The sequence below is a fragment of the Felis catus genome, chromosome A3 (genome assembly GCF_018350175.1).
Source record: "Felis catus isolate Fca126 chromosome A3, F.catus_Fca126_mat1.0, whole genome shotgun sequence".
Classification (NCBI taxonomy): domain Eukaryota; kingdom Metazoa; phylum Chordata; class Mammalia; order Carnivora; family Felidae; genus Felis; species Felis catus.
The window spans coordinates 43,587,129-43,611,778 of record NC_058370.1 but is presented as its reverse complement, the minus strand read 5'-3'; the positions used below and the strand labels follow the sequence as shown (position 1 = coordinate 43,611,778).

The 24,650-nt window shown below is 41.2% G+C and overlaps 1 protein-coding gene across 2 annotated transcripts in view; it reads right to left on the bottom strand.

Moving 5' to 3' along the window:
- SEC23B (SEC23 homolog B, COPII coat complex component) overlaps positions 1–19,870 on the bottom strand; it is a 46,461-nt gene extending 26,591 nt beyond the window's left edge. The window contains exons 1-11 of one of the 2 annotated variants that reach the window (XM_003983812.6): positions 19,456–19,870; positions 16,626–16,860; positions 15,195–15,252; positions 10,775–10,861; positions 8,949–9,185; positions 8,510–8,595; positions 6,911–7,055; positions 6,355–6,513; positions 5,879–5,994; positions 2,698–2,821; positions 1,321–1,401 (exon numbers count right to left, since the gene is read on the bottom strand). In XM_003983812.6, coding sequence (XP_003983861.1) covers positions 1,321–1,401; positions 2,698–2,821; positions 5,879–5,994; positions 6,355–6,513; positions 6,911–7,055; positions 8,510–8,595; positions 8,949–9,185; positions 10,775–10,861; positions 15,195–15,252; positions 16,626–16,846 — 1,314 coding nt within the window. In that variant the 5' untranslated portion in view covers positions 16,847–16,860; positions 19,456–19,870. The remainder of the gene's footprint in view (positions 1–1,320; positions 1,402–2,697; positions 2,822–5,878; positions 5,995–6,354; positions 6,514–6,910; positions 7,056–8,509; positions 8,596–8,948; positions 9,186–10,774; positions 10,862–15,194; positions 15,253–16,625; positions 16,861–19,455) is intronic. The other variant, XM_006929984.5, reaches the window with a different exon arrangement.
- Between the last annotated feature and the right edge of the window lie 4,780 nt (positions 19,871–24,650).

Here is a 24,650-nt window from a genome sequence, read left to right as displayed (position 1 = left end):
TTCTGTGTCTCCCTCTCTCTCTGCCCCTCCCCCGTTCATGCTCTGTCTCTCTCTGTCCCAAAAATAAATAAACATTGAAAAAAAAAATTAAAAAAAAAAAAAAAACTTGAAACAAAAAACAAAACAAAAAAAAAACCTAAGTAGTCACTAAGTGAATATTCACTGCTGATGAAGACAAAAGTGAGGATGTAAGGGGCGCCTGGGTGGCTCAGTCGGTTAAGCATCAGACTTTGGCTCAGGTCATGATCTTGCCATTTGTGGGTTCAAGTCCTGCACCGGGCTCCATGCTGACAGCTCAGAGCCTAGAACCGGCTTTGGATTCTGTGTCTCCCTCTCTCTCTGCCCCTCCCCTGCTCACGCTCTGTCTCTCTCTCTCAAAAATAAATGTTAAAAAAAAAAATGAGGATGAGAAAGATGAAATCTATGTGGGCTTCCATTGTGCCAGGGGCTGTTCTGCACGTTTGACCTGAACTTACTCATTTAGCCCTCCCAACAGGTACTATTACTATCTCCACTTCCTAGATAAAGACGTTAAATCCCAGAGTGATTAAGTACCTTGTCCAGGCCATAAGATAGCAGGGCTAAATGTGCACCCTTTTATCCATATCTGGCTCTACAGAGTCCAGTGTGTCCTCATTGAAGAGGACATCGAAGGAAGGACGTAACTATGACAATCCCAGCCCAGAACCACTCTGGAGGGGCCTCACTGCACCCAACGGTCTGTCTCCTAGCAGCTAAAGTATAAGCAGAGGAAGTGAGCCACCAGCAAAGCCACCTCACCATCTAGTGGGTTAACTTAACTCTGTTCACATATTCTCAAAATGTGTTACCCAAAGAACATACCTGTCTGCATGTACAACAGTGTCATTCATGCCCAACCAACTCAAAATGGTCTCTGAGAAGTGAGACAAAGGTATCACCTCTAAGGCAACACACAAAGCTTTATCCCTGAAGGCTTCAGCTGAATGCCTGCCTTGCTACACAGAATACCTTGTGGCTCATTGTCACAGAGACCCAAACAAGGACAGTGGGGTTAGGGGAACCTAGGCTCTAGCTCCTCCATATCAGTTCTGACCCAGAGAACAAGATACTTGACCTCTCGAGCCTCAGTTTTCTCCTCTCTGACCCTTTAGATAGATGGAAGGACAGACAGAAAAGACACCACCTTTCAGAGTTGTGGTCATCAGTAAAGAGTTGGCCCTTCTCCCCTCACCACAGATAAAGACACATCCCAACAAGTGACATAAGGTCACCCCACTGACATTTCTAATGAATTAAATCCTGGGGCAGAGGGGGTGAGAACAGTGGAGTTTTCCTTACATTTTCTGACACACATGGTCCTTTCACATTCAGAGACACACAAGGACCAATGGCTCCTGCAACTTTCAGCTCCCGAGAGGTCTAAAATGGAAATACAAGACAGCATAAAGTTAAAATTCATTGAGAGCCATCCTCTCACGAAAGACACAGCTAAAACTTACAGGAAAAATATGGCAGCATTATCATTCCAGTGAGAAGAAATCCTACGTGGATTATTCTCTTACAAACTTTTCCGTGACCACTGTAATCGGATAAAAACTAATAAAATCCTCCTTTAGAAACTGCATTAACTTTGTTCCAAAGATGATGCAGCATTTTGAACTTTTTCACCTTTGAAATTATTGTACACATAGAAGAAAATAATTCTGCCAAAAATACATTTCTTTCCAATCCCGAGTACTTAGCTGTAATTATTTATAATCTCTGATCAGTGGATATACTGTTGTATGTTGCTTTAAAAATGCTTAATTCAAGGGGCACCTGGGTGGCTTAGTTGGTTGAGCATCTGACTTCACTCAGGTCATGATCTCACAGTTTGTGAGTTCGAGCCCTGTGTCAGGCTCTGTGCTGACAGCTCGGAGCCCGGGGCCTGCTTCAGATTCTGTGTCTGCTTCTCTCTCTGCCCCTCCCCTGCTTGTGCTCTGTCTCTCTCTGTCTCTCAAAAATAAATGTAAAACATAAATAAATAAGTAAATAAATAAATAAAAATGCTTAATTCATGAACTCCAACATAACTACATGGCCAACATAGATTTTTAAATCTCAATTCATTAAAGTCTACCTCTCTTCAGCTCAAAAAAAAAAAGAAAAAAAAACTCAAACATTTGAGATTATTTAAAGTTTATCTCTAATTCTCAAAGTAATAATCCCAATTGTATCACATAGCAGCCCCTTCTAATGTTTTCTCAACAACTCCGAATGAAGTGTGTAGGGTTTTCAGTCCCTATGAGAAAAAGGAGGACCCAAACTCCCACTACTGCATTATTTCTGAGCACTCTGGTTAGTCTGCAGACAGCCACTAAATATAAACATGGTTTTGTGAATGTGGTGGCCCATACCGACGGCCAGGGGGGTGCTCAACACCACGTGGCAGCCTCTGTGCTCAGCCTGCCACCACTACTCAGGCCTGCTGTCCTAGAGCAGGACCAAGCAGAGCCTGCAGGGGAATCAGACACCTCTTTGCATAAAACATTAATATACAGGTCACCCTCAAGAAGCACAGTAATAGAATCAATATACCTTGTTCAACTATTTTGCTGGGAACCTTTTAATTTACTTTTTGATGTCTGTGTCCAGCAAGGTGAGGCTTCTACAAATCTGACTACTAAATAAGTAACAACACTTTTCTTCCATTAAAATTTTAGAACGTTATCATACCTTCACTTCCAAAGTAGCACCAAACGCCATGCGAAAATCTCCGTTGAAATCTTTAGTAAAAATTCTCTGGAAAGTCTGTTTGAAGAGAGAGGTGTTGAAAGAGTCTCCCATCACCATGTGGCCTCTAGGAAAGAAAGAAGAAAGTGAACATTTAGGATGACTGAAAGCCACTCAGATGCTTCCACGGTGTTCACAAACAGTAATTTAAAGAAAGAAAAAAAAACTCATGTCTGTGAAGGTGCTACTAACTTAAATGGGAAACAGCAAGTTCAATTTGTACTTAGGAAAGACACTATTTTCAAAATATCAAAGATAGGACTCCTTAGAACAGTTCTAAATCTGTCCCACAGAGGTGGTCACACAAATCTACAGATGATACAACCTCATACTATACACCCCCACATGTTACAAAAATGAGTGCCTGTACAAACTCAAAGTCCAAGCAGACTCTATGATATAGTTCATTCTATCACACAATGTCAATCCCTGGTTGTGATACTGTGCTATATTTCTATTAAGACACAACTTAAGACACAACCACTGGAGTTGCTAAATGGAAGAGCATGGACAGACCTCTCTGTAATATTTTTGCAATTTCTTATGAATCCGTAATTATTTCAAAAGAAGAAGAAAACAGAAGAATCCTTCATTGGTAAACCTACAGGTTTAATGGGTCATCTACTGAGGAAATGCATCCAGCTCCCCTCGTTTACTCTCCTCTGACAGGGGAAATACCCAAGCTGCAGGAAATCCTTTTCAGGTTAATTCACTGCCTCAAAACATTGAATCTCTGCCTGTATGTAAATTATCTCTAGTGTATGAATACCTATATGTATCCCTTCTTGAAGTTAGAGGAAAATACTATTCAAAATTTCAGCAGTTCATGTATTTGGGCAGATAAGCACCACCTGATGCAAGTTATGCATCTAGTCATTGATCATCCAATAGGATTTCAGAATTGGGCAGGATACAAGATCATCTGGTCCAGCTATCTCAGAGTGCCTGACCCCTCCAGGAACAGAGATGGCTCTTTGGCCCTATACAGTCTACTCTTCTCACCCTCCTTAGTCATGGGATCCATGGTTTCCTGAGGGAAAAAAAAAAGGCTACATTTCCCAGCCTGCCTTGCATGTGGCTGTGTAACTCAGCTTTGTTTGTTGGAGGTAGGCTTTGTGATTTGTGGAGGGCCTTCTCATGGGAAGACGCATATCTTCCTTGGACTCCTCCTTCCTGCTGCTATAACACAGCAAGAGCCCGGTTACCATCCTAAACCTCAGGTAGCACAGAAAGGTGGTGGAACAGCACAGGAAGGGCCTCAGCCCCAGGGATAATGAAACTAATATCCCAGCCCTGGCTGCCTATTTCCAGTGTCTACTTCTGTTGCACTCACACAAACCTAATCCTGACTCACACCAACCCTGCCAGGTTATTATTACCCTATTAGACTTGAACTCCTCCAGCATAGGAGGCCACACCCTCCACAGGTAGTCCATTCCAGGCACGGACAGTGCTGACCGTTAATACGGTCTGTCTTCATACTGGCTCAAATTCTATTTCCCAGCAGCTTCCAACACTGGTTCTAGTTTTCCCTTTTGGTCACACATGTAACAAACAAATCTGATGCCCTCTCCGCAGAAGAGGCAGTCGGTTGTTCAATATAGATCTTATGCCCCATCTGTCTTCAGTGGTATCTTTTCTAGATCCTTTAATCGCTCTCATTATGACACAGTTCCGAGTACTCTCTGCCACTCTTACTGCTCATCTTTGAACTGCCCCAGCTCATCTGTACATCCCTTTTAAACTGAAAATGCTCAGAATGGAAGACGATATAATCTGGGTGTGCCTGGCACCAAGGAAACTAAGCACTATGGTCTTCTCTGAAGACAATCAATTCCTGTAACACAGCCTACCTACCTTGCCTTTGCTGGAAGTCCTCCCAAATGGTTGGCTCACCTTGAGCCACAACCAAAACCTCTGAGACTAATGTCACTGCTAACATGTTGCCCTGATACCATATTTGTGTAAGAGGTTATACGACCTAAACACCAAGTCATTCAGAAATCAAGGACCTCGCTGAGAATCTGATGGAAGTGATGGTCCCTCTCCACTGGAGATACACGCGCGCGCGCGCACACACACACACAGGCGTATAAACTCGGGATGGTCACAGTAAAGCTTTTCGATGGATGTTCTAAGATAAGAGCTCTTGGAGGATACCAGTAGGAATTCATCCTACTAAATGCAGTTCACTGGTATAGCTATGTCAGTGTCATTTGGGACCTGGTCACCTAACAAATCTGCTGCTCTCTGGGACAGCTTCGGTGACGAGTTCAACCTTCTACGTGCCCCTTCTTTGCTCAGTGAAGACCAGTAGCATTGCTGGGAGCTTGTTAGAAATGCAGAATCTCAGAAACACGCCACAGGTCTATGCCAGTACTTCTCAAACTGTTCTGAGCAAATCACCTGGAAACTTATTCAAATGCAGGTTTTGATACAAAAGGTCTAAGGTATGGCTCGAGATACTACATTTCTTGCAAGCTCTCATGTGAGGCTGATGCTGCCTGTGCTCAGCCACACTTTGAGCACTAAGGGTCCACACCGTGGTTCTTAAACCCTGCTTCACATTAGAAACACCCAGGAGAGTTTAAGAAATGCTGATGCCTGGGTCATACCCCATGAGGGACAAGACTCAAAGCAAGAGTAGTTTTTAAAGTTCCCAGGAGATTCTAGCATGCAGCCAGCTTCAGATCATTGGTGCCCATGAGTTCTCAGGCTTTCTGTGCACCAGAGTCCCCTGGTAAACGTGTAAAAGTTGACTATTGGGCTGCAGCCTCATAGTCTGATTCAGGAAATCTGGGGTGAGACCTGAGGAAGTGCACTTCTACTCAGTCCCCGGGAGCCCTGAAGGTTGCTGGTGAGGCCCCATTACGCTCTGAGAACTATGCTCTACACCATGACCGGTTCACACAATACAGACACAGGCTCTAAGCATGCCCCACCACGTACCCTCAGGCTGAGCATGTGCTCCGTGTCTGTCATGCTCCTTGCCACTGATACCACAGCCTGGAGCTTTCTGAAAGCTTATCTAAGTCAGCCACGCACATCCTATAGTCCCACCACTCACTTCTCTTTCCTTAAAACACACACACTTGCCTTTCCCAGGTATTTGTTGTCAACATACCCAGTAAGATTTGCACAACACTTCATCTCCAGAAGTCCCGTCTGATCAAGGGCACAAGCGTAAATATCAATGCAGTGACCATTTGTAGCAGTTCGGTTGGCAAGCATCTCGTAGTGCTGTGAAGAGAGAAAAATTATGTTTAGGAAAGAGCAATGTTATTCACTAGGTATGCCTTACTATACCAAAGGGATGTAACCGAGCTTAGGAATATGGAGATAGTTTTATGACATCCAAATTAAATCAAACATACAGTTTTCAATCTCAAAACACGTTTAGCAGTTTTAAGACCACCCACTCTAAGTAAGGACTCAGAACTGGAGCAATAATTTAACAACAGCCAATATCTGGAAGGTCATCTCATCAAGATCAACTTGCTGACCACAAAGCATGGTCTCAGCAAAGTAGCTGTCACTCCAGAACAACCTAGACCCAGCACCAGGATACCAGAATTACAGCCTGTGTTCAAGAGCACCTACCTTGGTCGCCTTTTTCATGAAACGTGCATTATCTTTCTCAATATCATGCCAGGAACGAATAGGAACCTTTAGTTCATCTCCAACTACCATGCCGGGCCCTTGGGTGGGGGGACCTCCAGTAAACAACATAATCCTGGCTCCCGTGTTTGGAAAAGTGCCCTAAAACAGTAAATGGCAATATTTTAGAAACATACCGCCCACCCCAAGTATGCTTCCATTTCTCTAAAGAACACTCCAAACAGTTCTCATCAGCTGTGCTGAACACTGTTGACAGTACAAAATAACACAGATGATAACGCACAGAAGCAGCCTTGTGTCTTCCAGCCTAAGGGCTTCATACACTTTTTTTTAATTCACTGTGAGCACCTGCCATTGCCCTAATGGCCTCGTGTTTCTCATGCAAACTTCTGATATTTTCAAATCATCACGGGGCTCCTTCATTGTGGATAGTAATAACAACTGAAGTGCTTTCTAAGTCAGTTGACTCAGGTCACAAATGATTTTCAAACAAGGCTAGCAAACACAACTTGAGGTGCCCCGGTAAATTCTGAGTTACCTCCAACAGGCCAACGGCAATGGACAAAGCAACACCAGTGGATCGCAAAGGTCTCTTCCCCTGAGTCACAGGCCATGGGTCCCTCTGCAGCTCCCCAAGGAGATCAGTGAGGTTCATGTCAATCTTGTGAATAGGCTGCAGAAATCTGCATGATTTTCAATGGACACATTAATCCTGGTTTAATAAGTACTCTGGTTTTTAGCCCTAGGTGACACACAGTCACAGCTCTGCAAAATAATTACTCACAGTAGAAAAAACTTACAATTTTATTTCTTCAAAGCAATTTTAGCCAGGGAAACAATTTAAAACTGAATACAGAGCAATTTATATATATGTGTGTGTGTGTATATATATATGTGTGTGTGTGTATATATATGTGTATATATATATACATATATGTATGTATGTATAGTATGGGAACAAATGATTTAAAAAAAATTTTTTTTTCAACGTTTATTTATTTTTGGGACAGAGAGAGAGAGAGAGCATGAACGGGGGAGGGGCAGAGAGAGAGGGAGACACAGAATCGGAAACAGGCTCCAGGCTCTGAGCCATCAGCCCAGAGCCTGACGCGGGGCTCGAACTCCCGGACCGTGAGATCGTGACCTGGCTGAAGTCGGACGCTTAACCGACTGCGCCACCCAGGCGCCCCGGGAACAAATGATTTTAAATATCAGTTTTAATTACATTTTAAGCAGCAAAGAAATCCTAAAGACAGGTCTAATGTGAATTCAATCCATGCACAGTTCATGTACATGGACCACCTTCATCATTCTAAAGATCCACTTTATTTAAGTGTATTTATTTATTTTGAGAGAAAGAGAGAAATTATGTACACACAAGCAAGGGAGAAGTAGAGAGACAGGGACACAGAGAATCCCAAGCAGGTTCCATGCTGTCAGTGCAGAGCCCAACGTGGGGCTCGATTCCATGAACCATTAGATCATGACCTGAGCTGAAATCGACAGTCGGATACTCAACTGACTGAGCCACCCAGGTGGCCCTAAAGATCCACTTTAAAGTGATTCTCAAGTGTTTCTCTTGAGCCTTCAGAGTAAACACAGAGAAGCACTGGTTTCTTACCACAGTAAGTGGCTGTCCCCAGAATGTCAGACAATGAATTTTATCATGTTTGCTGACTGTTGCCGGCCATAGGCAGCCCAGGCAGTCAATGGGCTGAGGAAAATAAGTGCCTGGTCCTAGGTTTGCTTGAGGACACCCCACAGAAGCCTGCTGTTTTATTTAAGACTCAAAAAAGACAATAGCCATGCATAAGAGGAGGGGAAGGCTCGAGTACAGTGGTCTCAAAACCTTTGTGACGATATAACACTAAGAGGAAAAACATTCTGAACAAATCTACTACACACACATGTGGGTGTATATATGTATGTGTAACTACACAATTTAGTTATTAGTTTCAAATATATACCAACATGTTATACAAGTCATTAAACATTAAATACTGGTTAGGCTTAATCATTTTTTTTTTTTTGTCTAAAAACAAGAAAACAGAAGTTCTAACATTTTTCTTCCCTCCCTTCAGTGGAATGCCCTGCATGCCCACTACTGTGTGTGCAACATTCTATGTTAGTAGCTCACCTGCTTGAAACGAAAGGGTGCTCCTGTGGTTGACCAGGTCTTGCTTGCTGCATGGGCATGGCAGGCTTGGTGAGGCCCAGCATATCCTACAAAAACCAAAAGGACTCATTTCCCACAACACTAGATTGAATAACCAACTACTCTTTAAGAAATCTTCTTGCTCCTGGGGCGCCTGGGTGGCGCAGTCGGTTGAGCGTCCGACTTCAGCCAGGTCACAATCTCGCGGTCCGTGAGTTCGAGCCCCGCGTCGGGCTCTGGGCTGACGGCTCAGAGCCTGGAGCCTGTTTCCGATTCTGTGTCTCCCTCTCTCTCTGCCCCTCCCCCGTTCATGCTCTGTCTCTCTCTGTCCCAAAAATAAACGTTGAAAAAAAAAAAATTAAAAAAAAAAAAAAAAAAAGAAATCTCCTTGCTCCTGCTTGTGTACAAACAAGGCACAAACCTGTATTTGCTTTGCGGTTAAATCCTTGGTCCCTCGGAAGACATAACTTTTGGAGATTCCTTCACAGCTGAGCTCGTGAACCTGCACCATCCTCCCAAACGTGATCAAACCCACCAGAGCATCTGGAGGAAGGAGACTCAGGGACATCTGCAGGGATTCTTTGAGTGCTTGAAGGTCATCTTCTTCCAGGCACGTGTCAACCACATAGAGGAAGATCAGAGGGGATGGAGCACCTCGCTTTACGCAAAGAAACACAGTGTGATGATCAGTATACAAACAGACATAACCAGCTCTTTTCAAAGCAGATCAGGTATGTAAGTAACAAGTCTTGTCTATATTTACTGTCAGGAAATATGGACATCTAACTTCTACTCACTTCGTTAAATGACAGTTTCTATTAAAACAAACTAAATGTAAAAACTATTTGTATCCAACGATTTATTCTACATATTTTCAAATGTTTTATTCTTAAGAGAGCACAAGTAGGGGAGGGGCAGAGAGAGGGGGACAGAGGATCTGAAGTGGGCCCAACACGGGGCCCGAATGCACAAACCATAAGATCATGACCTGAGCCAAAGTCAGACACTTAACCGACTGAGCCACCCAGGTAACCCTCTACATTTTTGAATGCCTTCCATGTGCCAGACACTGTTCCAGGTCCTGGGATATATCAGTGAACCAAAAGAACAAAGATCTTTGCCTACCTTAAGGAGCGGATTTTCTGGATGGAAAGAGTAGGGGGATGCCAGGAGTAGAGGTAGGGGGCAGGTTCCAGTATTACATAAGAGATCAGGGAAGCCTCGATAAGAAAGTAACATTAGAGCAAAAACCCAGAGGAGAGGGAAGGAGCAATACAGACATAAGAAAAAGAGAATTCCAGCCCAGAGCAAAGGCCCACAGGCAGGAGCATTCCTGGCATGTCCAAAGAAAGTCATGAGACCCATATGGCTAAACGAGGACACTAAAACAAGTTGAGGTCTGAGTGATAATACAGAGTTGGTCCACAAAGAGCTTCGAAGACTCTCTCTCACTCAAGGTAAAAGGGAGTCATTTTCACCATTGGAGGTTTCTGAACACAGAAACAACATGACATGTTTTTAAAGAGTTACTCTGGCTTTTGGGTTAAGAATAAACTGTAAGTGGGAAAGGGTAAAATTAGGGAGAAGGGTTAAGAGACTGCCCAGTAATTCAAGCAAGAGGTGATGGCTGGCCCAGGAAAAAAGTGGGGGAGAAAGAAGTGGTTGGACTGTGGATAGATTCTGAATATAGACCCAATGGGATTTCCTCATGGATTGGATATGGAATGTACAAGAAAGACAAGTCAAGGACGAACCTAAAGTTTTTAAGCTTGACTACAAGATGGAGTAACCTTAACAGAGCTGGAGAAAGCTATGGGGACAGGTGCTGAACACAACCAGTGACCCCTTTTCTAGCCTTCTATCAAGATTGTAAGTAATGCCAATGAGTGCACACACACCATGACCAAGTGTTTAGGATCCATCTGCCCTCATAGTTTTAAATTGTCCAGGGACACAGAAGACGAAGAGAAACTCAATATTTAACACCATTCATTAAATACACAACAGAGGGGCGCCTGGGTGGCGCAGTCGGTTAAGCGTCCGACTTCAGCCAGGTCACGATCTCGCGGTCCGTGAGTTCGAGCCCCGCGTCAGGCTCTGGGCTGATGGCTCAGAGCCTGGAGCCTGTTTCCGATTCTGTGTCTCCCTCTCTCTCTGCCCCTCCCCCGTTCATGCTCTCTGTCCCAAAAAAATAAATAAACGTTGAAATAAATAAATAAATAAATAAATACGCAACAGAGAAGTTACCTGTATCACATACTCAATTGTAGAAAACTGGGGCATCAATTCAGCAGGCTGATTCACCTCAGATATGCCTGTATAAGCAGGAGGAAACTGAAGAGAAGGAAACAAAGCAACGTTTTATTAGGGCAAAAGATATTTATGTTATACCTCTTATTTTCCATATATAAAAAATAGGTAATGTCCATGAATTAATTCTGAAAGCATAGAATACAGACCATGTAATTAAAAATACAAAAATCAAAATTTTAAATCGAAACCCTGCCTTACATTTATATCCCATTGTAACTTTTTAAAATGTAGTTTGAGGGTATGTTGTAACTTTGAGATGATTAAAAAATGTGCCAGTAAAAAACATTTTTTAAGCACTGCCTTGCAAATTAAGGGCAGAGATTTCAGCTGTCTCATCAATAATTTATGTGGGAGGCCGTGCTTTACCAGCTGGCAGTGCCCTTGCAGCCCCCTGTGTTCTCCAAGGCCAGATCCCAGGAGTGTGACTGAGCTTCTCTCTTCAAATCCCTTTGGAAAGTGACTGGTGAACTAAGCAGGAGATGGGAGTCAGGAATGCTGAATACTGATGTACTGTCCACCAGTAGTTCAAGACATACTGGCCTGGGACTCTAGTCTCCAGGCAAAATGCCTTTGAGAGAAGTGCCACTGGAAATAGAAATGAACCCTCAAGCAACTTGCTAAGGACCACCCTAGAGCTTCCTCTTCATTTTCCCCATCTTTCTTTTCATGATGTCTTACAACATGAAGCTTCCACCACTGCCCTTTGGAGAGTCAAACCTGTTTTCAAACTTTGGAAAGACAAACCTTTTGCTCCCCATTTCAAAGAGGACATAGAACTTGGAGAGAGTTCAGAGAAGAGGGATCCAAATGATAGAAGCGATAGAATGTTGCTATGTGTAGAGTACGGTTCTACAGAAAAGGAAGGTAAAAGATGGCAGGCATATGAAACAGAAATGGTAAATGAAACTGTAAGGAAATATGTAAGGAAACTGTAAAATCATCTTTCTTCAAAGTTAAAAGTCATAATTTGGGAAACAGACTTAAATTAGGAACATTTTCATTTATACAGGAAAATATCTGATGAACCATGAAAGTTAAAAAATAGTTTTAACCAACAACAAAACAAAAAGAAGCTACAGAACAGCAATTCTTATAAACAAGAGGAGCCCTATGCAAATGAGGCATTAAAGAGCTGTAATTGGAACTGAGAAAAAAATTTATGTGGATGACTAATTCTTTTACTTGGGTTTATTATTTTAGCTGTTATCAATAAAGTAATACATGTTCATTGTAGAAAACCTGGCAAATACAAGAAAATATAAGAAAACAGGAAAAGGAGCACTTGGTTGGCTCAATTGGAAGAGCACGTAATTCCTGATCTTGGGATCAAGAGTTCAAGCCCCAAGTTGGGTGTAGAGATTACTAAAAAAAATAAACTTAAAAAGAAAAAAAAGAAAAGAGGAAGAAAAAACTCTTTATGTTCCTACCAACTAGAGACAGCTAGTCAACATGTAGGCATATTTCCTTCCAGACTTTTTCTACTTCCGCACAGATGAGCTCATCCTGTATATACAATTTTGCAAACTGTTCTTTATGCTTGACATTGTATCACAGGCATTTTGTCTTTAAATTGATGTTTTAGATCAATTAGATTGATGTTTTACCCAATGTTTTTTATTGTGGAAAAACATGTATAACTTTTGCCATGTTAATCTTTGTTCAGTGTACCGTTCAGTGGTCTTAAGTATTCATCACCACCATCCACCTCCAGAACTCAGAACTCAATTTTTTTTCCAATGGATGACAGAAGTTTAATATCAGAGAGCAGAGACTTACAAACACAGTGACTGAAATTGTATATTTATTTTCACATGAGAGTACCTTCCTGTCATCTACCTAATATTACTTCTTTTTCAGTGTAACTTAACTCTAAAAATCATTCACTATCATGTGTCCTGAACCTGTGAGGGTGTGATAAGCCCAAGTGAAAATCTGAAAATTGTGTTCAATGAAAATTTCCTTTAGAGAACAGAATACCATTTAAACAAACAAACAAACAAACAAAAACAACAAAATAATGACAGATGACACAAACATATGGGAAGATGTACAATCTTCATGAATGGGAAGAATTAGTATTAATAAAATATATATACTACCAGAGAAACATAGAGATACAATGGACTCCCTATCAAAATGCTAATAGCATTTTTCACAAAATTGAATGAAGAATCCTAGTATTTGAATGGAACCACAAACAAATCCAAATAGAAAGCAATTTTGAAAAGAAAAAAAAGAAAACAGAACAAAGCTGGTGGCATCATAATTTCAGATTTCAAGGTATACTACAAAGAAAAGATACAAAACATCATGGTATTGGCATAGTTACATAGATCAATGAAACTGAATAGAGACCCACACTTACATGGTCAATATATTTACACCATTAGAAAATTAAACAGGTGTATGCAAAAGAAAGAACCTGGATCATTTCTTAATGATATATAAAAATAAAAGCAAACTGTATTAAAGACCTAAATGTGAGACCTGAAAACCATATATATATTTTTTTATTTTTTATTTAATTTCCAGTTAGTTTACATACAGTGAAATATAATTTCATATACATCATATAGTGATTCGACATTTCCTTACAGCACACAGTAATCATTACAAATTCACTCCTCAATCCCCATCACCTTTTTACTACATTCCGCACTAACCTCCCTCCTGGTAACGATCAATTTGTTATCAATACTTAAGTGTCTGTGTTTTGATTTGCCTCTTTCTCTTTTTTGTCATTTTCCTCATTGGTTTTCTTTCTTAAACTCCACGTATGAGTGAAATCACATATTTGTCTCTTTCTCCCTGACTTATTTCACTGCCTCATACCCTCTAACTCAGTCACTTGACTTTGCTAATAGCAAGAATCCGTTGTTGTTGTTTTTGTTTTGTTTTGTTTGCATAGTAATATTCCATTATATATGATATATATATATATATATATATATATATATCCATTTCTTTGTCCATTCATTGGTCAATGGACACTTAAGCTGCTTGGAAATTTGGCTATTGTAAATAATGCAGCTATAAATATCTGGGTGCACGTATTCCTCTGAAATACTATTTTTGTGTCCTTTGGGTAAATACCTAGTAATACAATCGCTGAGTCTTAGGGTACTAATATTTTTAAGTTTTTGAAGAAACTCCATACTGTTTCCCAGAGTGGCTGCACCAGTTTGCATTCCCAAGAACTCAATTTTTTTATCTTGCAAAACTGAAACTCTGAACTTATAAACATTTCCTCATTATCTCCTCCCCTGATGTCCTGATATTAATCCCTTACAAGATTTATGATTAGCAAATATTTTGTGGACTACATTTTTACTCTGCTGACATTGTCTTTTGATGCCTTAGAATTTTCACTATAACTGTATTAAACATGGACCTCAATTCTGAATGCCTTTAAGAGTTGCACATACTCCTGAATCTCTCATGGAGGTGAATTTTGAATGGTACCTGCTCATAATTCCCAAGCCTATACTTAGTACACTGATTGGTCTATTTATCACTGGACTTACTGTGAGATGTATCAAAGAATGAGATTATCTGCAATTATGATTAAATATGTGAATAAATAAATGCATGTTATTAATATCTTAAGAGGTACTAAACCACTATATGCTATACTGGAAATGATTAAATTTTTCTAACAGCTTTATTGAGATATATTATATATATCATAAAATTCACTCTTTTAAATGTATAATTTGATGATGTTTTAAAAACATTTATTTAGATAGAGAGTGTGTGCATGAGCAGGGGAGGGGCAGAGAGAGAGGGAGAGACAGAATCCCAAGCAGGCTCCACGCTGTCAGCACAGAGCCTGATGTGGGACTCGAACTCACGAACCATGAGATCACGACCTGAGCTGAGATCAAGAGTTGGACATTTAATCGACAGCCACCAGGTGCCCCAGTAGTTTTAAAATTTTTAAATCAAGAAATGCTCAACATTGGTACTTGGACCCTGAAAGTTATAAAAATGAAAAAGTGAAAATTCAGTAATGTACACACTATGCAATTAGAATAAACTGAAGTCAAATGAAATATACACAACATATCTGTTTTCTTAGGATAACATATTCACTGCCTACAGAGGACATCAAAAATGGGAATTTTATGTCCCCTCCAGAGCAAATGATAAAAACCCACATAATGAAACTGAGTCATCGTTCAACAGAAAAATCACATATGTTCAGTGTTCAATTATGCTTAACAAAAGCTATTGCCTTGAGGTCAGCAGAAATTGATGACTACCCAGACAGACACAAATTCAGTGTTACTTAATTTTTTTCAGAGTAATTCAACTAAAATGAAACACAGAAAAACACTTAAAAAAATTCACATACCTGATTTCTTTGGAAACAGAAATTACAGGCCCAAAGTTTCGCTCGATAATCAACCTGACTGTGAGAAAGATAAATATTATAGCTAGGTACCATTTTCATTTGTAATGTGGAAAGCATTCAAATGTAATCTTTAAGTTTAGTAAGTCTCATAGATATGTTTCAGATATCATTCTGAGCATGAATGGATGGAGTGATGTAAAATGTCTACTGCAGTTAAGAGTTATGGCTGTTAAATACACCAAAAATTTCCTTCAAACAGCAGCACTGAAGAATTAGTAAATCTTTTTTTCTCTTTTCTAATTCCCTTGACAATATTTAAAATGTCATGATTTTATATAAGTTACAGGTTATTCCCTTTTGTCCTGTTCTTAACATAATCTGTGTGATTTTTCTAGCACTTTTATTGTTAAGATATGTGAAACCACTAAATGTCAATACTAAATTTTACACATGGAAACACTTGCCTGACTTTCACCTCACCTACCTCACTTGAAGAAAGGTTGGGAGGCATGCTTCCTAGAACTGGTTAAAGATAATGCTTCAATTAGTTTTTTCTCCCTTTCTGCACTTAGAAAATTAATAAGCAATGGCTACCTCTTTGAAAGAAGAGTAACAGCATCTTATGAATGGGTGTAGTAAGTAAAAGTAAGGGGAATGAAGTAAAAAATGTTCCTTCATATGAGTCTTGTTTTTCCCTCATATAAAAGTCTTACCTTTTAGACAATATTTCTGATACTCTTCACCTGTTTAAAGATTCTTTCAAATAATGCCCACATTTCAGGAAAATATCATAGGTCATGATCTCAGGTACAAAACATTACACTTAACCATCACTAAGAGTTATAATTTCTTCCACCTATTACTTCCTGCCATACAGCATCACCATACCAGGTAAGTATGAGAAAACCGTCAAAAGCTTTCTGATTTTTTTGGGAAAATGCTTCGAAAGGTACCAGTATAATCTATGGTTAAACCAAAAACAAATTGAAATAAGAAAAAAAAGTGAATTCCAATCCTTTCCCTTGACTTCTACCTCATTCCTATAAGTTCCAATTTTATCTCAAATATTAGGCCAGTAAGACTCAGACTTCTACAAGCATTCTTTTTTAAATATATATATATTTTAATTGTATGTAAATCCTAGTTAACATATAGTATAAGAATGGTTTCAGTAGTAGAATTTAGTGATTCATCACTTACATATAAATAACACCCAGTGCCCATCATGAGTGCCCTCCTAAATGCCCATCCCGATTTAGCCCATCCCCCCATCCTAGACTTCTACAAGCATTCATCACCTCAGAATCTCACCATCTACTACTAATCCCAAATTTGATGATTTGCCCAAACTGAATCACTTTTATGAGAATCACATAAAAATCATAATATACTGCATTCTTCCTTTTTACTAGTTTTAAAAAGAATTCATACCAAAGTGGATTGAGAATGGCTTTGCAAGTTGGCCGGCTGCAGAGCACAGGTTCATATTGTACGGGAGGCAGGTCTGGACGTTCTTTCAAAGGAGTGAGGAGACAAGCCAGGGGAACAACCATTCTTGTAGCCTCGAGGCGGCTGGAAGGCCACACATTCCAACTAAAGCGCACACCATCTCGTTCTTCATTCTGCTGAATGAACTCCAAATATGTTGCCATAGTCTAAAAAGAAACTATAGATGAGGCTTTTTAATTTTATGTGAATTTCTCAACTAAACTTCAAAAAAGAAGATGGTCACCCAACAATGTTCTTTAAACACTTAGTCTGGGTGGCTCAGTCAGCTAAGCGGCCAACTTCGGCTCAGGTCATGATCTCATGGTTTGTGAGCTGCAGCCCCGCGTTGGTCTCTGTGCTAACAGCTCGGAGCCTGGAGGCTGCTTCAGATTCTGTGTCTCCCTCTCTCTCTGTTCCTCCCCTGCTCGCACTGTCTCTCTGTCAAAAATAAAGATTAAAAAAAAATTAAACACTTAGTCTAGAAGAACTGGTCACTGGAGGATGACAACATCTCCCTTCCCTTTGACTCCCAAAGCCAATTAACTTCACAGTTCTCTTTGCCTACTATTCCTTTCTCAACTCTCCTCTCTAGCACTTAAATAAATGGAAAGATGTGGGGGGTTTACAATCATTTGATCATTTCCAAGCTGCAAGTAGTTGAATAATACTAATGTAAACCTCCTCATAGATCATACAACATTTCAACCAAGCCAGTTCTAATTCCCCTTCCCCAAGAGTCAGTCTCAAGCCCTGTTTCAGCATCCACCTACCTTCCTCCCTGATCCCCTCCCTTCCTTGCTTTATTAAAGCAAACACTGCATTAAATTCTACTTTCCAAGTGATCTTGTTTTTGTGCCCTTTCCCCTCCTCTGTTACCTGGGGAGACAAGAACTGGATGCTGACGTTGTGAGTCCAATTTGTAATGAGAACCACCACCAGTTCCGAGCAAAAATATTTCTACTTGGAATCACCAAAATTATAATGCTAAATTTGCTATCGTGCTGGGCGACTCCTTCACCAGGACCTATTCACCAGGGTTGCTTATGTTCATGCCTCGAAAAATTCTGGTTGATAAAATAACCATTTAGACTAAGCTTTTCAAACCCAGACAATGCCAACTCCATTGAGTGTTTCATACACCCTATTTGCATTCTAAAGTCTAGGCTAAGGCTAACACATATCTCAGCCACCTAGGGTTCACGGGAACAAGACCCTCAAGAAAAAGGGAAAAACAGGCAAATTAAAGAATCTATGTTATTAGTGGCCTCTAGTGCTCACTTCCTGAGGTGCTGAATAATAAGTGTCTCCAATATAAGTGTTATTATGAGAAGTGCCATACTGTAAATAATACGGACTAAAGAATGATTTTTTGAGGGTGGGGGGCAAAGGGTGGGAGAGAGAGAGAATCTTTTTTTTAAATGTTTATTACTTATTTTAGAGAGAGAGATTGAGAGAGCTCCTGCAGGAGAAGGGCAGAGAGAGAGGGAGACAGAGAATCCAAAGGGGGCTCTGCACTGACAGCAGAGAGCCCAATGCAGGGGGCTTGAACTCACAAACCAGGAGATCATTAACCCGAGCCAAAGTCGGATGCTTAACCAATTAAGCCACCCAGGTGCCGCAAGAGAGAGAGAATCTTAAGCAGGCTCCATGACACGGGCTCGATCTCACAACTGTGAGGGCACAACCTGAACTGAAATCAAGAGTTGAATGCTTAACCGATGTAGCCACCCAGGGAATGATTTTATGCGGCTAGAAAAGCAAATGAAGGAATTAGCCCACTACACGCAACCCAGACCACAAAAATTCTAAATGTTTGCTCCAACTGACACTCTAAGGCATCTACTTGTTATTTCTGACAAAGGCGGGAAACTGAAGCACCCTTTACATAGGAGGCCCTTCTGCAGCTACGAAGTGGCAAAGGGATAACTCAGGTGGGAATAAACGCAAGTTCTAATATCACAATTCTCAACAAGTACCTCAGCAGGTTTCATTCACTGACTGGTACCCACTCAAAACATGAATGAAAGATACTGGCTCCATCCAATGTCCCCAGGCAGCTACATATTAAAACCTGCTCTTTCCGTTTCCCACTGTCTCTCCCTGTCGCCTCTTCTAGAACATGGATTCTTAAATCTGGGCACAAAACCAACGGGGCACTTCAGAGCGTCAATAAATCTTCTGAAGCTGCATGCAAAATTGTGTGCATGAGCGAATGTGCATTTTTCTAGGGCGGTCGATCTTTGACTCACATCATATTCTCACAGGGGAGGAGTTTCTGAAGAGGCTAATAGATGAATGGATGAGTTAATGAATGAATGAAAAGAACTTTAAAGGTTCTGTAGGAGTGTCTGCCAAAAATACACACACGCCAAAAACTGAACCGGTCATTCCATCAAATCATAACTTCTCAGGACACGGTAGCCAAGTTTAAGCACAGTTTAATGCTTCAAGCGCAGTCCGAAGCCCCGGATCCTAGTTCCAGCTGTCACGAGGCAGAAGTCATTCATCCCATTTCAGGTTACTCAACTCTAAAAAGAAACCTGAATGCTTCCGCACCCCGCGATTCCTAGGGTTCCCGAGCCAGAAGCCGGCCGGCCGCACCGCCTGACGAGGAACGCGTCACTCTTCAGCAGACCCCTGGGTCACTGAGTCCCTAAATTCCTCTGCCCGCCAAGCCGCCGAGAAGAGGCTTCGCCCCAGGAGCAACCCATTCAGTCCCTACAGAGACTCCAGTCCGTGCCCTCGGCTCCCCATCACCTGCGCTCCCACTCACCTGGCAGGAGCAGTTCACCTGGCCGCGTCCGCACCCACAGCTGCTAGGGCCCCGCTCCGGCTCCCACCGCCAAGTCCAGCTCAGCTCTCAGACGACTGGTCAGCGACCCTGTGCGTCACGCCACAGCGCCGTCCTCTGGCCAATCAAAGAGGGCCTCCCCCGGCGGAGAAACGGAAGCAAGACGCTCAGTGAAGCCACGCCGCCATCTTGGAATGGGGCAAGCCCGTTGTTCTCAGGCCACAAAACCTCAGATCCTACGTTCCTCCACGTTCACCCCTAAATGTTTGTGCTTCAGAAAACTCAGGTGCCTGCGCGACTGTTTCCTAGGTGCAGCCGGCACGCCTCAGGGATTCGCCCTGATCCAACATGACTTCCGCCCGCCCAACTGGGAAGTCCCTCTCATCGCCTTAGCTACCGGGAAGCGAGAATGATGACGTGTGGCACCGGAAAAAGGAGAGGCGGAGGAAACTGAAGCTTGCCGGGAAAAGGTGTCAGCGCGGCAAGGGGCGGGGCGGAGGGAGCGTGGGTCCGCACACTACCTTTGGAAATTCAGCACGCTTAGCAATACTTCATTATGTTACTGCTCGCTATGTTGACTTCGCGTTCTCCTCGGGGATTGACACTAGCGCACAGTTACTCTCTGCGTGTCTAGCTCTGTCCTCCATCTACGAGAAGGTGAATAATTGGGAGTGGTCATATTCACGCATCCTGGGAGACTAACCAAACTCCTAAGTATATAGAACACAACTTTCTACAGCCACTACAGCCTTTATATACCTTTTTCTAAGTGACAAAAATGAGCACGTTTATTAATCTGACTCCGAGATACAGCCTGTCTATAGTATATTTTTTAAAAGAAGCAAAGCTATATAAACTTAGAATGATGCTTAGAATATATCTAGACATCCAAGAATTACCATTAATTAGCTCAACTTAGTACAAAATTTTCAGCCACTTACAGAACACAAACTAGTTTTAGGTCAATATATTATGAAACATACTCTTAATATAAAAAGTCTGTCAATTAATGATTCATTTTTGTTGAACAAATTTACGGTTTTCATGTTCCTAAACCATGTCAGAATAACATTAGGTTTTACATCATTAAGTGAATAAATTTAGGCAGTTTGCATTAATCTCTCAGTAAGGAAGCAAACTCAATTAAAATAAATACACATTTGTATTATAGTTTACCCCGAGAAAAGACATAGCTGTATGGGTTGGGTTTTTTTTTTTTTTTTTTTTTTTTTTTTTTTTTTTTAACCAAACGTTAAAAGAATATCATTTACCAAAGACTTGCTTTAATTATTTGATCCTGGCTTCTTTCTATACTAGAATTTTCTAAGAAGGGTTTTTAAAATTCCTACACATTTAAAGTATTGGAAGTTTAATTTCATTATTTTTGGGTAGTTTTAGGAATATTTGATTTATGTAAGTATGTATTTATCTCAATAAGCCAGTCAGAACAGAGCTCCTATTTATTTATTTATTTATTTATTTATTTATTTATTTATTTATTTAATTTTAGAGAGAGATGGTGAGTGGGGAGAAAGTAGAGGGGTAGAGGGAAAGAGAGTGAATCCCAAGCAGGCTCCACACACATCGTGGAGACTGACTCAGGCTCTATCCCACAAACAGAGCCAAAATCGAGTTGGATGCCCAACAGACTTAGTCACTCAGGCACTCCGGAACAGAGCTCCTTTAAGAGACATACTAATCTGGGGTGCTTGGACAGCTCAGTTGGTTGGGCATCTGACTCTTGATTTTGGCTGGGGTCATAACTGATGAAGTTTTTGGGGTGATGGGGGATTTGTGGGGTCCAGAGCCAACGTCCATGAAATAATTCTTGAAGATGTTTTTGGTGCAAAAAGGTGATTTTATTAAAGCATGGGAACAGAACCCATGGGCAGGAAGAACTGCACTGGGGTCTTGATGGGAAATTCATTATACCCTCAGGTTGGGAGGGGGTCAGTGATAGAGTAAGTCTCTAAGGAATTTTGGAAGCAAGGTTTCCAGGACCTTGAGGGGCTAGCTGTTGCTAGGGAAACACCATTTATCACTGTTCAATAAAACCTCATGAAGGGTCATGAGACTCTTCATCATATGAAATGCATATCCGGGGGCCATAAGCTTGGAATATGATTGCCAGCATATATCTTGGGGCAGTTGAGATAAAGGAAGTTGAGTTACAGGATCCTTGAGGTTGGGGTAATGTTAAGCTAAGGTTTTCTTTTGCCCCTAACAAAGTGTCATTATCAAGGCAGCTGAGCTCCTAGAGGGAGGTTACTCTGCTGGTTTCAAGGACTTGTCAGTGGGCTGTAGACAGTAAGGGAATTCAGTTTTTCGTTTGCCTTAGTCTCCCACATTACCATGGCAAGCACTTAAACCCCTTTCCTTTGTTCTTGGGTAGTTGGGAGTGTCCGAGGAATATCACACATATTCCACGGGGGGGGGGGGGGGTTGGCGGGTAGAGTACCAGCCTGAATTTTGCCCTCAGCCTGCCTCATGCTCCTTCATCAATGATGTCACTGTTCCTGGGTTCCAGCCCTGTCCCACTGACAGCCTTATGTTGGGCTCCACACTGTTCGCACAGAGCCTGCTTGGGATTCTCTCTCTTTTTCTCTGTCCCTCCCCTGTGTGCACTCTCTCTCTCTTTCTCAAAATAAACAAAAAATTTAACTAAGAAAAAGAGACATACTAATCTAATTTATTAGAGGTCTCCAAACTTAGTAAACATTTCACACTCCACAACATGTGAGGGCCTTTCTTGGTTATAGCCATAAAGACACAGAGATGCATAGACACAAAGAAAGTATACAGCTTTGGGGCATCTGGGTGGCTCAGTCAGTTGAGCGTCTGACTTTGGCTCAGGTCACGATCTCGAAGTCTGTGAGTTTGAGCCCCGCGTTGAGCTCTGTGCTGACAGGTCAGAGCCTGGAGCCTGCTTCGGATTCTGTGTCTTCCTCTCTCTCTGCCCCTTCCCCACTCATGCCCTGTCTCTCTCTCTGTCAAAAATAAATAAACATTAAAAAAAATTTTTTAATTAAAAAAAAAAGAAAATATACAGCTTTGATTCTACAACTTTAGTCACAGGTCAGAAGTGAACACAGAAACACAAAAACTCACCAGATCAGATATAGAGTCATTCTTCTTCCCGGGAGGCATGAAAATCTTGACTGATTTGAACTCATAAATAGACAAAAAAGGCAAACAAAAAAGACCAACTAGATTCTCTGTCATCTCTTACCCAAAAGAGAATATATCTCTATAACTACCAATTAACTTAGACCACCAAATGGTCAGAAAATAAAGTCAAATTCCTGATTGCTGTTGCCACCAATGATGAGAAACATATTGGCTGTAGATGTATCAGAAACAAAACCAAAAATACAAAATCATTAAAGAGAAAAAACCTAGAGAAACAGAATCAGTTTATTGTTGTATGATTGCCACTTGAATATTCACTGTTCACTCTGAGAGCCAAAAGCAAAATATTCCTGGGCTTAATTAAGCAGCCCACAAGGTATTCTTCAGCAACATGATTTACCTGATTTTGTTAGGTGAATCCATTGGGATGCTGGTGAAACCTTCAAAATTGTTAAAGTTTCAAAAAAGTAAAATTCTGGCCCTCATACAAATATAAAATGAGCATATGTCAAAAACTCATTTATTAATGAGGTAACAAGTAAGGATGTTCAGACTGGTTCAAGGAAGAATTTGATTTATAGATTCATATTCCCTACCACACAAAACTCATTTGCATTGCTGTGGACAAGACTCATTTGCATTGTTATGGACAGGAGACATTTGCATTACTATCAGTTTTCTGTAAATTAATTTCTTTCGCTGCAGAGTTGTAAAATAGCTTAGTCAAAGATAGAGGCACATACCCCTTACAATCAGATGACCCCAGAGAGTCCTTTAAAAAATGCCCAGCATTCCATGGAAATTCACCCATGGACTTTTGACTATTTCAAAGTCTTTCACAATTTTCGTGACATATTATTCATCATCTATAATCTAATTTCTATGTTTCTGGCTCAGACTTACCTAACATGAGATTCATATATCCAGCAACCTGCTAGATATCTCTGGGGTTTTGGCACCTGAACCTCCATGTGTCCTGTCAAGTTAATTAAAAAGAAGGCCATTAGACTGATGTGGCTCTAATGCCATGACAGCCTACATAAGCAAACTAAAATGTAAGTACAGAAATGCCTCAAGGTTATGAAATTGAAACACTGAATACAATCAACAGCCAACTGGACAATCAAATAATTTCTTCTCTTGGCTTCTACACCTTTTCTGTTTAATTGTTTTCCCTGACTCCTGTTGACCGAGGGCTCCTAACCACTTCCGGTTTGGTGCTGTTTGATTCAAATTGAATTTCGCTCAAATAAACTCTTACAATTAAAAAAAATTTTTTTAATGTTTATTTTTGGGAGAGTGCACATGAGCAGGGGAGGGACAGAGAGAGAGGAGGACAGAGGATCCAAAGTGGGCTCTGCACTGACAGCAGCGAGCCAGATGCGGGGCTCAAACCCACCAACTGCGAGATCATGACCTGAACCGAAGTTGGATGCTCAACCGACTGAGCCACCCGGGTGCCCCAACTCTTACAATTTTAGTATGCCTCAGTTTATCTTTTAATGGTCCTAAGCTGAATTCATTGTTCCCCTCGCCCTAAACTAACCTGTCTCTTGTACTTTCTATTTCACTTGGAGATAACATTCTCCTCCCAGTCATCCTAATAACTAGGGAGTTATTCTTGGTCCCTCCTTGTCTCTCGTGGGGTTCAGGACACACTACCAAAATATGACAGAGTAGCATATTTAATATTTTAAGCTGAAGGACTTTGAGAGAGGGTAGGTGCAAGGAAGGACCCACCGACCTTCCCTGTCTCCCCTCAAACAGGTCATAAGACCATCATATGAGAGGTGCTCTGTTTTTACCAGGAGGAGACATTTGTTACCTCTGCAGACAGATGGGTGAGCCACACAAATGCCATCTTGGATAAATCCACAATGACTATCTCTCTGTGTCCCGAAGCATTCTCCATAATAGCTACTCCCCTCCCACACTTTCTTTTGTCTAAACATACTATTAAGTACACCCTTGGGACATAACATTCTTAACTTTCTTTGGAGATGTGACTATGACACAACTATTCTCAAACATTTCCTCCTGTGGGGTGG